The 15295-nt window shown below is 41.3% G+C and overlaps 1 protein-coding gene across 1 annotated transcript; it reads right to left on the reverse strand.

Moving 5' to 3' along the window:
• Window positions 1–7954: 7954 nt before the first annotated feature.
• IGSF22 (immunoglobulin superfamily member 22) lies at window positions 7955–11292 on the reverse strand. The gene is made up of 3 exons (XM_057412749.1): window positions 10538–11292; window positions 10259–10330; window positions 7955–8201 (listed from the first exon to the last, which is right to left on the reverse strand). Exons 1-3 carry the CDS (start codon window positions 10590–10592, stop codon window positions 8023–8025), a joined length of 306 nt encoding a protein of 101 aa, XP_057268732.1. The 5' UTR covers window positions 10593–11292; the 3' UTR covers window positions 7955–8022.
• Window positions 11293–15295: the final 4003 nt, after the last annotated feature.

Below are 15295 nucleotides of genomic sequence, written 5' to 3' on the forward strand. Positions count from 1 at the left end.
CTTAAGGTCCCTTTAAACCCTAACTATTCTATGATTCTATATATCCTCCAGAAGACCATCCTCTTTGAATCTGGTACCTAGAGACACACGTTGCAATTACACAACTCTCTAATCACCCATAAAAGTGTTCCCAATAATCATTAATCTTTTACTTATTGTTTTTGGACTGATATAAACCAAGAAGAAATTTCAGCTCATAGACCGCTGGAGAACAATACAAATTTCAGGGGTTTAGGGAGCCCCTTAACTAGGTCTAACCTTCACTTCTCCAGTGGCCTGCACCATTTTTGTATCTCTCTCCCTATGGAGGAGATGGAAATTTGATACGTATAATATGAGGAAAAATGTATAATTTGCTTTCCACTAGATTATGGTCTATAGCCTAGTGTAATCATACATGCTGAGGAAAAATATCCTCATGTCTTGCTCCACCTCAGTGGGACTTCCCATGATGACTCAATAGAGCAGCCAAGCTTTCAACCGAGGTTAAACCCCCATTTGAGTAAAAGAAACCCAAATCCAAACAACCACCCCCCCCCAAAACCACACTCAGGATAAAAAGGGTAAAACCCCCTTGAATAATTTATCTTAAAAACTGTTTCCATTATTTACCATGAATAATATTGGTATCTTAAGGAGGATATTCTTGGATAGTGTGATTGATTGTAACTTAATATTAAATTCCAACACTTTGAATGAGACAGAAAAAGAACCCAAGAAAGAACCAAAATATTAACAGAAAAGGAAAAGAAAAAGTCTTGTTAGTCAGATACTGCTGCTGACAGGAACACTCCCATGTGTCATACAAGCTGTGCTAAGCATGGATCATATGGTTGCTATCTGATGAATTGTGGTGGGTTCACCCTGGCTGGACACCAGATGCCTACCAAAGCTGCTCTATCATTCCTCCTCCTCAAATGGAGAGGGGCCTGTAGGTCAAAATAAGCACAGGGAGATCACTCACCTATTACCATCATGGGCAAAGCAAACTTGACTTGGAGAAATTAGCTCAATTTATTACCAATCAAATCAGAGTAGGATAATAAGTAATAAAACCAAATCTTAAATGCACCTTCTAGCACCCCTTCTTCCCAGGTTCAACTTTACTTCCAAACTCTGTCTCCTCTCCTTCAGCAGTGCAGGGGGACAGGGAATGGAGGTTGTGGTCAGTTCACCATATTGTCTCTGCTGCTTCTTCCTTCTCAGAGAAGAATAACAGAATCACAGAACAATTTGAACTCTATTACTGTTCCAGTGTCTGGTCCCTCACACAGGAGACAGTCCTTCACAAACATCTCCAACATGGGTTCTTCCCATAGGCTACAGTTCTTCATGAACTGCTCCAGTGTGAGCCCATTCCATGGGGTGCAGTCCTTCATGAACAGACTGCTCCAGCATGGGTCCCCACAGGGTCACAGGTCCTGCCAGCAAACTTGCTCCAGCGTGGGCTCCTCTCTCTATGGGTCCCCATGTGCTGCCAGGAGCCTGCTCCAGCCTGCTTCAGTGCCTGGAACACCTCCTTCCCCTCCTTCTTCACTGACCTTGGTGTCTACAGAGTTGTTTCTCTCACATATTCTCACTCCTCTTCTCTGGTTGCTGTTGCACAGCAGCTTTTTATCCTTCTTAACTATGCTGTTTCAGAGGCGCTACCACCGTTGTGCAGCCTTGGCCAGCAGTGGGTCACTCTTGGAGCCACCTGGCATTGGCTCTACTGAACATAAGGGAAGCTTCTAGCACCTTCTCACAGAAATCATCCGTATAGCCTACCCTGCGACCAAAACTTTGCCATGCAAACCCAATATATGGATACAACAAAATCAGTCACTTGTTTAATTCAGTTCTGGTCTAAGTTGGGTAAAAGCAGTCAAATTTATATAGGGAGAAATGTAAAAAATATGTTTGAAATTAGGCACCCAAATCCATAGATGTGACTTTCAGAGCTGCTGAGTGTTTGCCCCCCTCATGGGTATCAAGCCATTCTTATTTGAGGGCTGAAAATTTCACTTTGAACAGCGTATGTCAAAAGGTGTATTTTGCTGGATGTCATGAATAAGTTTTCCTTGATTAATCAAAACTCCACTTTTCATTCAAAGCTTATTTAATTGTCCTTCTGCCTACATAAAAGAGATAGTAATCTTAGTCTGACCTTGGACTGGCTCTTTGGTGACTGGGAAACAAAGACTGCTGCCCTTCTTTCTTTTTTCTATAACGTAATCTTTCACTGGGGAGCCTCCATCCAGGGCTGGGGAGTTCCAGGTGATGGGGACAGATTCTTTCCTGACATCTACAACTTGAGGCTGAGACACCTGTTTCAGAGGCTCTACAAAAAGAAAATCAAATTAGCACAGTACAATCAGAATTCGTTGACTCCAAATTGTGTGATGTGTTATGTACATCCATATAAGATGCCAAGAAGTCAAGGAGGGTAACTTGTATGTTTTGGTTTATTCATTTTTCTAAAACTAACTAACATTTTTCTAAACACTGTTGAAATATTTCAATTCTTGCACTTATTCAAAAATCATCTCTTTCTGCAATGCATTACAGAGCAGCTCAGAAATGCCTTCCTTAATCCATAGGAAGTTTGGACAGAAATGCAATGTTCTAGGTGAAAAATTATATATATATTACTTCAGGTGGTAATTACAATAGGCCAGACTTGCTTTTGCACTGTGTCTTCTGTGCTACATTCTGGCCTTGGGGAAAGGGGACTGCAAATCTCCTTTCACTGTGGATTCCAATCCAAAAAGAAAAAATAAGAGCAAGAGGTACCTGAACTATAACTCCCAGAAGATAGTTCAACAGCATTTTCTAACCAAGATAGTTTTTTGCTGATTTTTTTTTTTTTTGACATGAAACAAAACGATTTTAAGCATTCCCTTTTCTCTCCTCCCACACAGTATTTTCTAGAGAAACACACTTTTCACTTCTGCTGTACTCTACTAAGCTTACAGAATTGACACTAAGTGTATCAGTCAGTCCTCTCTTGTGGTCAGTCCATTCTGAGGGGGTTCCGAGTCCAAAGACACCTGCAGTGAAAGGACCTGGGTATTTCCATGATCCTGGTTATGGAGCAGCCTCTAAGCTCTGTCCTTGAAATCTTGTCCCCTGAAGCACAGGGTACAGTGCTCTTTTGGGGACTGGCAAGCAGGAAAAGGACAAAAACTATGGGAAACAGGACTGTGAAACCCCACTAAAAACCAGCTGGCTAACAGATTCTCCAGAAAAAGTTTCTGCTGTTTTGAGGGGCTCAATGAGGCCCTCAGAGTTGATGTTACGTATTCTGAATTACTAGGCTTTCCCTTCCTTCACCTTTTCCACAGCAAATGTAGTGTAGCTGTTCACCACCTGTACTTCGATCCACGATTTTTCCTCCAGCCATCTTCCTCTCCATGACAAAGTGAGTCACCTGCTTTCCTCCATCGCCTTTGGGTGCTTTCCATCTCATTTCACATTTTCCTCATGTGTTGCAGGAACTCTGCTTTTCCCTGTGGAGATTTTGGTTTGTCTGCAGTGTGAGCAGCTGACCAGAGTGACATGGGGTCATATCCTATTATTTAGAGGGTTATATCTTCTCATGGGGTATGTCAGGGTAGATTACAGCAAAACTAAACTATTTGAATAACTTGATTTGGTAACTCAGTCTCTGCCCTGCTGTAAGATTTCTAAAGAGAAAGTCTGAACTTGAGCATGTGCAACCAAACACATCTAACAGTGATTGTCCCGTTATAAAATAATAATTTCGGACCTACCAGTGAACCTGAGATAAGGATTGCCAGAAGCCAAGCCACAGTGATTTTACAAATTTGACAGTGATTTTACATAACGGCTGCAATACTTGCTGGTTTTAGTTTTGACACAGTTACCGGTTTTCTCCACCACCACTTTCTCTTCCTCTGTCACCTCAATACCATCTTTGAACCATGTGACTCTGGCTACTGGCTTTGCCTCAAAAGGCACCTTGATGCTTGCTGTGGCTAGTCTTCACAGTAAGGCTGCGTGCAGTAAAAGCTTGAGGGTAAATTCTTCAATAACAGGAGAATCTGGAAAGAAAAGAAGACATTTGAAAGCTGGAGCTGCAACTATAGCCTAACATCTTTCCTTTGGCGGCGAGTTCCCAGAAAAGGTTGTCTAAAGTTGGGCCCTTCATTTACAGTAAAAACATTAAGGAGTACGAGTTCTGTATTTCATGAAACTCTTCGGGGATACTCAAAATCTTCAGTATGTTTTGACTCAATTAATTTAGTTCTTGTACAGGGAGCTGGCTGCCCTCCTTTACTTGTTCAGCTCACCAGAGCAAGGGGGACCTTGGGGAAATAGCAAGCCCCAGAGTTCCTCACTTCCTTAGTGCCTGGAGTTTTGACTCCAGGAAGTTCCTCAATCTTGCAAGGCACAAGAAGCAGTCTTTTGTGCTGTTATCCCTAAAGCCACACTGGGATATATATCTATGCTCATCATAAAGAGTCAAAGTTAGGTAGTGCTTGTGAAGAAAATTCTCCCTCATTTGTTAAGAGTAATATGGGAAAATGATAAGAACTTCCTGGTAACAATAAAGAAAAATAACTAGCTTCCTAAACATAATTTGTGTTTTTCCTTTTATTTTTGTCACACAACCTGTATGTTCAGAAATTACAATCTTCTACTGAAAGTCATAAAAGGCATTGAAAAATATCTTTGAATGAAGGAAAATTAACCCTCCCTGTATCTAGGCTTTGCTGTGGATGGGTTTTTACTGCAATACAGGTATGATAAATATTCAGTGCTGCAGACAGAGCATCCTTACTGCTGTGTTTGTCTCGCTGTCTGGGCAGCAGTATCTATCCAACTTGCCTTGATAGAGCAGACAGAAAGAGGCTTATTTCCGTGTTGCAGGGAAGTCTGAAAGTCCATCTGGCGCCATCTGGCTGCCAAGAGCTGAGTAATACACATATTTATGTATTTCTAGATGTAATTTCAGAAAAGGTTTTTTTCTTGTTGCTGTTGACATTTGAAGTAACGGCTCGGGCCAAAATTCTTGATCACTGATTTATAAACACAGAAACCTATGCTTAGTCACTTAAAATCAACTAGTATGACTGTTCAATTTTCTCCCTTTGTGGAAAGAAGAAGCAGAAAGAGGTTTTGCTCATGCGCATAGGTAAGCAAGTAAAATGGTACAGGCCCATGTAAGGAGACCTGGTGAAGCACTGATTCTGCATGTATTTGTGTACAGCTTCTAAAAAGCAGTAAAGGAGATGGGGTGGCTACCTCTAATGGCAACTGTGCCCTTGGCTCTGAATGTCTACCTCCCTTTACACCCCTTTCCCATTCTGTCAATGATGAGTTTGTGAATGGCTCCCTGCCTCACTATCCAGATGCTTTTCATGTCCGTAATGTGACAAGAAGACTAAGGCAGGAATCAAGCCACATTGCAACAAACACTATTTCCAACCCTGTTCCTGAATTCTCTGATCAGTTTCCTATTCTATAATGACTAAGTGGTCAGGATTTCTAGCTCCTACGCTGGTAAAATGCTCTGTGATCTATGGATAAAACAAATTCAGTGTTAAGTCATCTGTGCACCTGACTAGATGAGCCACATGGCACGTAACAAAGGGTGTGCATTATCACTCAAAGAACACAGTTACTCATTACTGTGAAAAGCAGAGACTTCAGAGAAGAACGGTGGGTAGTGAGAAGCCAGCCTTGTGCGAAAGGATGCAAGTCTATCGGCTAAGAAAAATGGGCTAGCAAATACGAAAGTGCCTTTGCAGGAAACTGGGAAGGAAGATTTTGAAAAGGCCAAGATCCAAAGCCGAAACATAGTAAGACTGAGGCTGCAGTAGACTGGGAAAGATTAGGTATGTTCTTGTCTGATCTGTCCATCTGTTTGTCCTTAGTCAGAAGCTCTTTATTTGCACCAGGCCAAGCATCACAGTAGCTATTTGGAGAAAACGTCCCACTAGGATTTGCAGCCTTACTGATGTTACCATGGGCATGGCATAGCCATGGTATCATCAGGATAGGAATATGACTCAAGGATGGCAAATCATCCTTGAGTCATATTCCTTTCATCTTCACATCATTCGGGACAACACAGAGCTTGGCAGGATGCTCCAGTTAGAGCATGAACATCACACACAAATTCTTCATGGTTGCAAATGTCTCCAGAAGAAATCCTGATGGAAGCATGTGAACAGAAACACTGTGAAGAATGATTGTCAGCTGAGCATTTCAAACACCATGGAGGTATTTAATGGCAAGGAGACCTCTTAACAAAATGGGCAGGCCTTCAGAAGAGCAGTTCAGTAAATCAGACATCCTGGGAAGAAAGGGGAAAGGAGAAAGGCTGCTCCTAAGTAGTTTTTACCCTTCTTTATATGTGTTCACTGGAGGGAATGCAAGCAATAGGAACACAAAAGCAGAAGCAGAGGACAGCCTCTTGGAACTGCTCCAGACCCATACCTGGTCCAGAGGAGTTGTCAAATCTGCCAAACACTTCCTCTACTGCCTACATAATATTGGTATCTGAAACTGAACTCTGCATAGGTAAAGATGAATCTATAACGAAGACACTGGGCTGCAATTCCAGTGTGACACAGGAGTCAGAGGCAGCTCAGCCACAGCTTTCCAGGTTACCCGTGCCACTGAAGTGGTTTCTGCCTCAGAGGAGCAGTCAGAGAAAGCTCCTGCTCACGCTGTCCCTTCAGGTCACTGTGGCCATGGCCCACAGAGAGCACTCACATGCCAGGCCTGGTACCCATCTTCCAGGAGCTGGGAGTTCCTTGCCCACTACAGCCAGCCACACTTAACCCTGGCCACAGAATCTTCACACCTGGAAAGCCAGGGTTAGGGACGCCACTAGGATGCCACTCCCTTCTGGACTGTTTAAGGAAAATGAGAGATACTTGGCCAAAATGCAACTAACAAAGTGACCTCCACCCAACTCTGTACATCAGGACAGGGTTTGCAGGGCATTACCTGACATAGAAAATGCAGCACTATTAGGAAGAGCTAGCCTCACAGAGACATCTGTCAAGGGTGGGCACAGCAGCATATCGATCTTCCATGTGAGAAAATCTGTTTGACCTCACAGCTGAACTTCTTTTGGCCCTGAAGCTTCCACCATACTTATGAATACTCAGTTGTTCCTGAAACTGTGAAAGATACACCAGTATCATTTTATTCTCCTTCCACATAGTTCATTTTAAAATGGTCTTAAAATGCTGCACTTCTTACGGAATAAAAAAACTTGCTGGCACAGTCCAAAGCTGGCTCACAACCAACAGAAGTAACTTCAAATACTAACAGCCACTGAAATCCACGCCCTAACTTTTGTTCTCCAGCCTACAGCATGAAGCTAAGCTTTCCAACTTTTCTTCCTGATCTTAATAGCCTTATGTCTTTCTGTAAAAATCATGGACTTAAATTTATAGCATAAATAATGCTACTGAAAAACTAATTCCCCAAACAAATGCTATATTAAATATTTACCAGCCTCATGTTGTCCTGCTGGTCCTCAGCAGACTGCAGTCAAACGTCCCATGGGTCACTTTAAAGAATATGATAAGAATTCACTAGGACAACCCTGATTAAAGTAAAACACATGGCACACTTTACTAGGCTGGTTTAGGTGACATGTGCAAGGACTTTAATGGAAGATTTACTGCTTTATGTTTTTACCACTTTATACAGCAAAGGGAAGTTCTTAATTATTACCTTAACGCTACTGAGAGGGGGCACAGACTGAGGGCTTATTCCACATTAAACGTAAATAGACTACAGGGTAGTGTTATTTCATGTCAGTTTCCTAGCTGTTATAGCAAAGCAGCACTGCTCCTCTGCCTGAAGAGTTCACTGGAGAACACTCTCTCTACACCGTTCTTCAGTGTCCTATTCTTCCTCTTGAATCATTCACACTTACCTTCCAGTTACACTGTCACTGCTCATGGGGGTCACTGTCTTGCATAGCCTACGACCTCTGTGCTAATCTCCTGAGTCACTCGGCTCAGCAGATTAATGATAAATTGTCCTCTCTTCCCTTCATGCTTCAATGGTGTACTTTGGAGACCTTTCAATCACTCGTCCATTCTTCATCCTCTTCAGGCTGATATCTTCAGAAGCCAGCACACACTCCCACCAGGCTTCTCCTTTCTTTTTTGTTTGAGTGTTCTTAAGATCACTGACAAACTGAATTAGAACCCCTGGAAAAGGGCAAGGGGCTGTCAAGAAAAAAATGGCACATACCAGTAAGCTCTTCATGGATCAGAATAAATGGGTTGGGCTTTTGCAAGATATAACATAGGTTTCTGCGCAGCAGACATTCTAGGCTTGGGACTTCCAGTGTGAAAAGGTCTTGATGCTCCTCTGCTTGCTAGTCCACATACTAGGTTTATGAGACTGGGGCTTCCAGTTTTCTCAGCCCAGCCTCTGAGGTTTTGCATTTTAGCTTTATGGATTTTGCAGCTCAAATTCACTGTCTTGTGTTTGATCCACTAACTGCCCAAAGATGCTTAATTTGCATTACTTATGAAGAGCAGAGCGTTCAGCACTAGATCTCCAGTCTGATCTGAGCTGAAAACTCTTAGTTTTCACAGTGTGGGTCAAGCCATCATCAGATGTGATGATTTCATATTTATCGTCAAACTTCAACTCTTTCCCGCTGAAATTCTAAGTGAAGTTTGTTTGGCAGGGGGATTTCAAACGCTGCTGTCTTTCAGTGGTTTCAGTTCTACCAGGAGTTAGGGACCCACCTGTTAAAATACCAAAAAGATAAACATTCACTCTACTATTTTTAGTTTCTGATCTCAAATTTCCTACACTAAATAGCAAGACATCAATGAAGTAATTTTGATTTCTTTCTGGAGTGATAGGAGAAAGATCAATTTATTCCTTCAATTTCAGTGGAAATTAAGCTACAGTTCATTATTTTCAGTGAAAGCTGCACATAATCCCATGAAGCTAATTACCAACAGACACACTGCTTTTCTGTTCAGTTCTTCTGTCTTAGCTCTGCTGTTTCTTCTCCTTTGCTGCAGGTCATTGTAAAGCAAATGGTTGCAGGGAACCTCTATAAGCATACGTGGAACCATTTGGCAAGCTGAAGGAGGGCTGACATCTTCCTGTGTTATCCATCAAGAGTGCTGCAGTGCCTGGCACAGGGTCACTATTTGGCTTAAATAAGGTAATCTACCATACTACCAAATAGCCTGTGCCCAAGCTGTGCTAAAGGCTTTATTAAAAAGTACTATATTTAAAAAATGGTACTTACAGCAAAGCTCTGTCCTACTGCAATGAAATGTAGGGCAGATGGGCAATATCAGTTTTACCTGGTGTTGATTTAAAGCAAGTTTTCTGTACCTAATGTGGTTGGGTTCTTTCAAAGAGCAGCCACGCATTTGGCTGGTTGTAGGAAGCATATGCAGATGAAGAAGGAATGTTGTCATTATGCCCAGGCCTATCACTCCCAAGTCCTGGAACACTGTTTATGCAAAGTTCACTTCCACTAAAAGAACGGTGCCAAGGTGCATTTTATCATTCCCATCTTCTCCACTAAAACTGGTCCAAAGTCAGTAGTGACTCACCCCCCCGCCACACTGACATCAGTGGAGAATTTGGCTTATTATGTGTAATAACTAGGCCTCAAACTGAAGACTGCTGTCTTATGAAAGGTGTTTTCACATAGATACTCTGGTAATTGAGGGTGAGTTTATGGCTTGTACAGTGTTATATTTATGTTTGAGCCTAAAAAGACTAGTGAATCACGAATGTTGCAAGGACATACAAGAAAAGAAAGTAGGTCACAGTTTGGCCAACCAATTTTAACCATCAAATGTTTGTTTCAGATCTTGATATTGCACACAGAGCCTCATGTATATGAGTATGCAGATTACCAATCGCTCTCAGCGTAACAGAGTTTGTCAGACACAAGAAGACTGTAGGTGTGAGGTATTTCCCATTCACATTGGTGGTGCCACGTATTTCATACACATATGCTTCATATCATTTTTTTTTCATTGAGTACAGGGAACACAAAGGCTCTTCCCCATAAGCATAATGCTTGTACCTTTGGAAACATGTTCTTTTTGTGCAGTGGATGCAAAGGGCAAGACACACAGTGCTCATTTTAAAGTCAGCAGGGGGTAGAGTCTTTCATCCTGCTTCACCCCACTCTACTTGCAGCAAATCTATCCTGCAAAGACTGTCGATTTTGTCTAACTTCACAGTTCTTCCAAGCTCATTTATTAGTTACTAGTCAAGCCAGACCTCTAGAGCTTACCTTTAGTTATGATCAAGGGGACAGTGTAGATGGCATCAGTGGACACAGCACACTTGTAGTTATTTGTATCATCTCAGAAGCAGCGTTCAGATTGGAAACAAAAAAGTATTTGAAAATATTATTTTAAAGTAGAATTATTGCAGTAGACTGACTGCAAACAGGGACATTTTTATTACTGCTAAGGAATAATATATTTTTTCTTTTTTACAGTTTTTATTGTGAGAATAAAAAAAGAAAAAAAAAAGAAAGAGCTAATGGCAAGAATAAAAGGTGTGTTACCTTGGCACATACTTCTTAAAATACATTCCACTGGTACCCACTTTCTCTTTTCCATGTTACATCAGGCTTTGGTTTACATTGAACTTTAGCTCATAATATTGCTTTGTCTCCTAAAATTCAAGAAGAAACTTCAGAATTAACAAATGAATGAGTGAAATACAAGAGAGGCCTGTTACCTACTTTGTCTACTTTCACTTTAAATACATGGTTTCTTTTCCTGTCAGCTTTATGGAGGAGATTAGATTAACCTTGTTTTACTTTACTTACTGTACTTCTTACAACCTCACATCCATCACAGATACTACTTCAGGAATGAAATTTGTTCATTAGCAGCACTCTGCACACTGACAGGAATGATTTGTGATTTTTTGTGATATATAATAAAGACTCATATGATCTTTCTGTCCCTATGGACACCCACAGATCTGTTGTATGGGAGAGATTATACACGACTGAAAGTCATATTTACATATGCATTAAAGGTCAAACTCTTCCAGCCCCAGACTCTTCCCCAGAGCATTTGATCACAAGTTTTGCAGAAATAAGAACAGGAGTATTTAAATCAGTAAGGACCACCATTTTAACAGTTCCTCCTTTCATCTTAAAAATGGAATTCCCTTTACTCCTAATTTCTTTTGCACAATCAAAATTCTCATCCTTGGCCATAGATTTTCTGAACATGAAAATATTACAGTTAAAATCCATGAGTCTGTGCCAGCTAAGGAGCAGAAATGCCTGGTAAGAAACAGATATTTTATTAAGGGAGTGGAAACAGATATTTTACTAAGGGAGTGGAACATCTCCCTTATGAGGAGAGGCTGAGGGAGCTGGGTCTCTTTAGCTCGGAGAAGAGGAGACTGAGGGGTGACCTCATCAATGTTTACAAATATGTAAAGGGTGAGTGTCAGGATGATGGAGCTAGGTTTTTTTCAGTGATGTCCAGTGATAGGACAAGGGGCAGTGGGTGTAAACTGGAGCATAGGAGGTTCCATGTGAACATCAGGAAAAATTTCTTTACTGTGAGAGTGACAGATCACCGGAACAGGTTGCCCAGGGGGGTTGCGGAGTCTCCTACATTGGAGATATTCAAGGCCCGCCTGGACAAGTTCCTGTGTGATGTACTCTAGGTTACCCTGCTCTTGCAGGAGGGTTGGACTAGATGATCTTTTGAGGTCTCTTCCAACCCTTGGGATTCTGTGATTCTATGATTTTCTAAATGACTGGGCTATTACCTTTCATTATCCTTCAGTCAGGAAAGCAAGCACTGTGTTCGAAAAATTGCCCTTAACAGTAAGTGGTAAGCTTTTGGAAGCCTTGTCAAATTAACAAGAGTTCCTGTTTCTTGATGAGACTGGAATCAACTTCGAGAGTCCAAAAGGTTGCGCTTGAAGAATGTGACACTCTCTTACATCCCATCACCGTGACTCAATGTGCCCATACCTTGACTGTGGGCAAGAAAGAAAACAAAATGATAATGCAGACTGCTGTGCTTAGTAACACAGATATACCACAGGCACTCTGCAGAAAGATTAACTTCACTCATAATGCATATATACACAGAACGGGATGATCGCACTGTACTTACTATGGATGCTATTAACAGAATCTGTGCACATTTACAGGGCAAAACAGATCTCAAAGAAAAGATTTGTCAGTACCACTGAAGTACACACAACAAAGACTTGGTGCAAGTGGATTGCAATTTTAGTTTCAGTTACAGAAGGCAGAATTTGACAAGTTTGACCAATTCTTTTATAGCTAACTGAATCTTCCCTACAACATTCTTTTCGCAGCTCTTTTATGCTTGGTTTTAAGTGCCTCAAGGAGCTATACTTGAGACTGATACTTCACAAAGTTCCTTTCTTGGAAAGGAAGGAATGGAAAAGCAAAGCAGATGAGACTAAAGCTATTCATCTCACCCAGCCAATTTCTACCCTGGCTGCCCACAGCCATAGAATATGAAGTATTAGGACATTCTTGAGAACATATGCTTACATATATTTTGCCTTTTTTTTTTTTTTTCTCCAAGATGCTAAGGTCCTGATCATTCCTACAAAAAGATAGAAGCTTTCAAGGTCATTAGTGACCCTTCTGTGTTCCTCAGCTCACATGAAGTCCTGCAGATAGTTGCATTCCTAGGAAGATACCTGGGTCCCTTTACACTGGACATATAAGACTTCAAATAATCCAAAATTTAGATACATATTGGCCTCTTCAGGGCTATGATGTTTCACCCTTCACACTGGCTTCAGCAGTTTATCATTCTTGGAATAATAGGATGATAAAACTTCAAGTACGAGGCTAAAAGGAATAAAACTTCTGTAGGACAAATGGATACCTTTTGACAAGAAACCAAACCAACAAACATTACCTCCCCAACCCCAGATTTTGCTACAATTGATTGTGACACCATTTCAAAACTTTGATCAAAGGCAGACTATTAAACAATTTAACAGCCATATTAAAAGCAAAATATGTGGGTCCAGGTTTCACACAGTTAAACATTCAGCAAATCCTGCTTTGGTGTTTAAGTCAGTCCTCTGTGCTCCTTTCACACCTCAGTGAAATGGCCAGGCTTTGGCTTTAAGTTCTAGTGGCAGCAGTCTCCACCATTTCCAAATCCAGCCAGTTCATTCAGTTATTCAGTCAGGGACTATGCTCTTCAGAGTATCAGTTCACAACTTTAGATTACAGAGGTCATTCCTTAATCAATTCTGTTTTACTCCTTAATAGGTCTTAGATTCTATCACACTTTGTCATACGGAGAAGGGCCTCATTCCCAACAAGTAAGGTACTTTTCAAGAAAAGAATGAATTACAGATCCTGCTCTGTGTATTTGGCTCTCTTACAAGTGCCAACAGCTGCAGTGCTGAAATAGGATAGGTACAAGAGGCTGTGTGGGGCCTATCCACTCTGAAAGACACAAACTACATATATTTCTTGCAAAGAAGGCTAAACCAGTGGCAATAAACTGCTCCTCTGAACTGACCACATATGATTTGACTGCTATTATCTATTCTGTACTTTTGTTAAATTACAGTGAAGAGGGAGTCTAGAGCATTAAGCACCAGGGTTGTGCCTTGCAAAACACAGGATCTTAGAAAACCAAAGAACATAAAAACCTGGCCACAGACTAACAGGAATAATTCTAGGGGTAAACTTCAGAAAAAGCAACAGAAACATGTCCCTCTTACCCCTCTAGGAATATGCCATCTTTCCTGATGATTATAAGATGATTTCTGCTAGTCTAAGAAAGGGAAAGGTAAAAAAAAAGCCAAGAAAACAAAACCACCACCACCACCACCAAAAAGATTCCAGCAAGACATAGGCTCTGTGTTCCCTTCTCTAGAAGTTAGTGTTATTAACACTGATGCATTTCTCAAATCAGAGATGTGTGGAAATGGGATTGGTAATGCTGCAAAGTGGGTAAAGCATTTCTTATTACTTGTCTAATGAATCTATAAGGAAACAAAATTTCACTTCCTTCTTCAATATTCTAACTCAGGAACAAATTCGGAGAAACCTGGTATCTGGGCTGGAAGTCACATTTTCCCCCAATAAAAACGAAACACTGCCAACCCAATCCAATTCCTCACACCTATCCAAACTGACTCAAAACCCAGGGAGCCCTTTTCCATGTTCATTTCACAGTGCTTGTGAATCTTCCCTCATGCTTCTGTTCTTCCTCCAGCTACTGTGGCACGTTGAGTGAGCATGTGCTTATGCACATGTGGAAAACCAGTGCATGTGAATGAGATGGTCTTTCATTTTGGACCTTAAGTCTGACCACACTGCCAGACACAGACCTCAAAAAGGGAAGGAGTGACTCTGGATGACCTTTTCATTACTCTGACCTTTGTGATGCTTGGGTGTTTTTGCTCTCCATATTCCTCACACTAGCCTAAAGACCAAGAAGACAACAGTGGATGAAGTGAAATCAATCACGTCTGGTTTTCCTTCTGACACAGGAGTCAAAGCTAATTTACACGAGGAGGTTTCTGTTGTGCTGTTGTGCCTTATTAGTTCTGACTTAACTCCTGACAGTCTTCCTTGTGTCCACTAGAGGCAAACAAGCATGCAAAGGAGAAAAAGCACAAGCACCTATGCAGGACTTTTTTCCTCTAATCTCTGGAGAGAAGTGCTTCCTTTGCCTTTTCAGAGGAAAGCAGACACCCTGCAGCTGCTATTGGGACTAGGGGAGTTAAGGTCAGACACAGTAAGAAAATTTTGACTCAGGCAAACACTACTGTTTCTCAAAGGATAAATGCCTTTAGTAAGATACACAGTACTGCAGATTTCTCTGTCCCAAAACTTTTGAGATGTATTGAGATTTAAAAGTAGCAGAAGAGACTGAGCCCTCTGAATAGCATCTAGCAAGACAGGCTCTTTTCAAGGGAAGATACGATCCCTGGAAAACACTGGCTATCAACTTTTTGGGCTAAAACTAGTGCAATAAAGTAACTTATTCAGCTTATTTTAAGCCTAAAAAGTAACATGCAGATTAAGTGATAAAAAAGCAATAGGGAACAAAGGCTGAGTAGCATGATCCCATGGAGTGAAAGGGCCTGGAATTGCAATACCTGAGTCTTTTGTCTGACTGTTTATGCTTTATCTTCTCAAATGCCCTGAGCCATAAGGCCAGCTCTGCTGCCCACAGAGCTTTTAATTTTGAGTAAATAATTCAGCCTTTTTCTGCACTGATCTTTACTATTAGCTGAATAAACCTGGCACTGCTGCTCTGCTGAGAATTATATGGTG

This window comes from Pezoporus wallicus, unplaced genomic scaffold (genome assembly GCF_028554395.1).
Source record: "Pezoporus wallicus isolate ANWC-B61680 ecotype Strahan unplaced genomic scaffold, APGP_CSIRO_Pwel_v1 scaffold_6885, whole genome shotgun sequence".
NCBI classification, from domain to species: Eukaryota; Metazoa; Chordata; class Aves; order Psittaciformes; family Psittacidae; genus Pezoporus; species Pezoporus wallicus.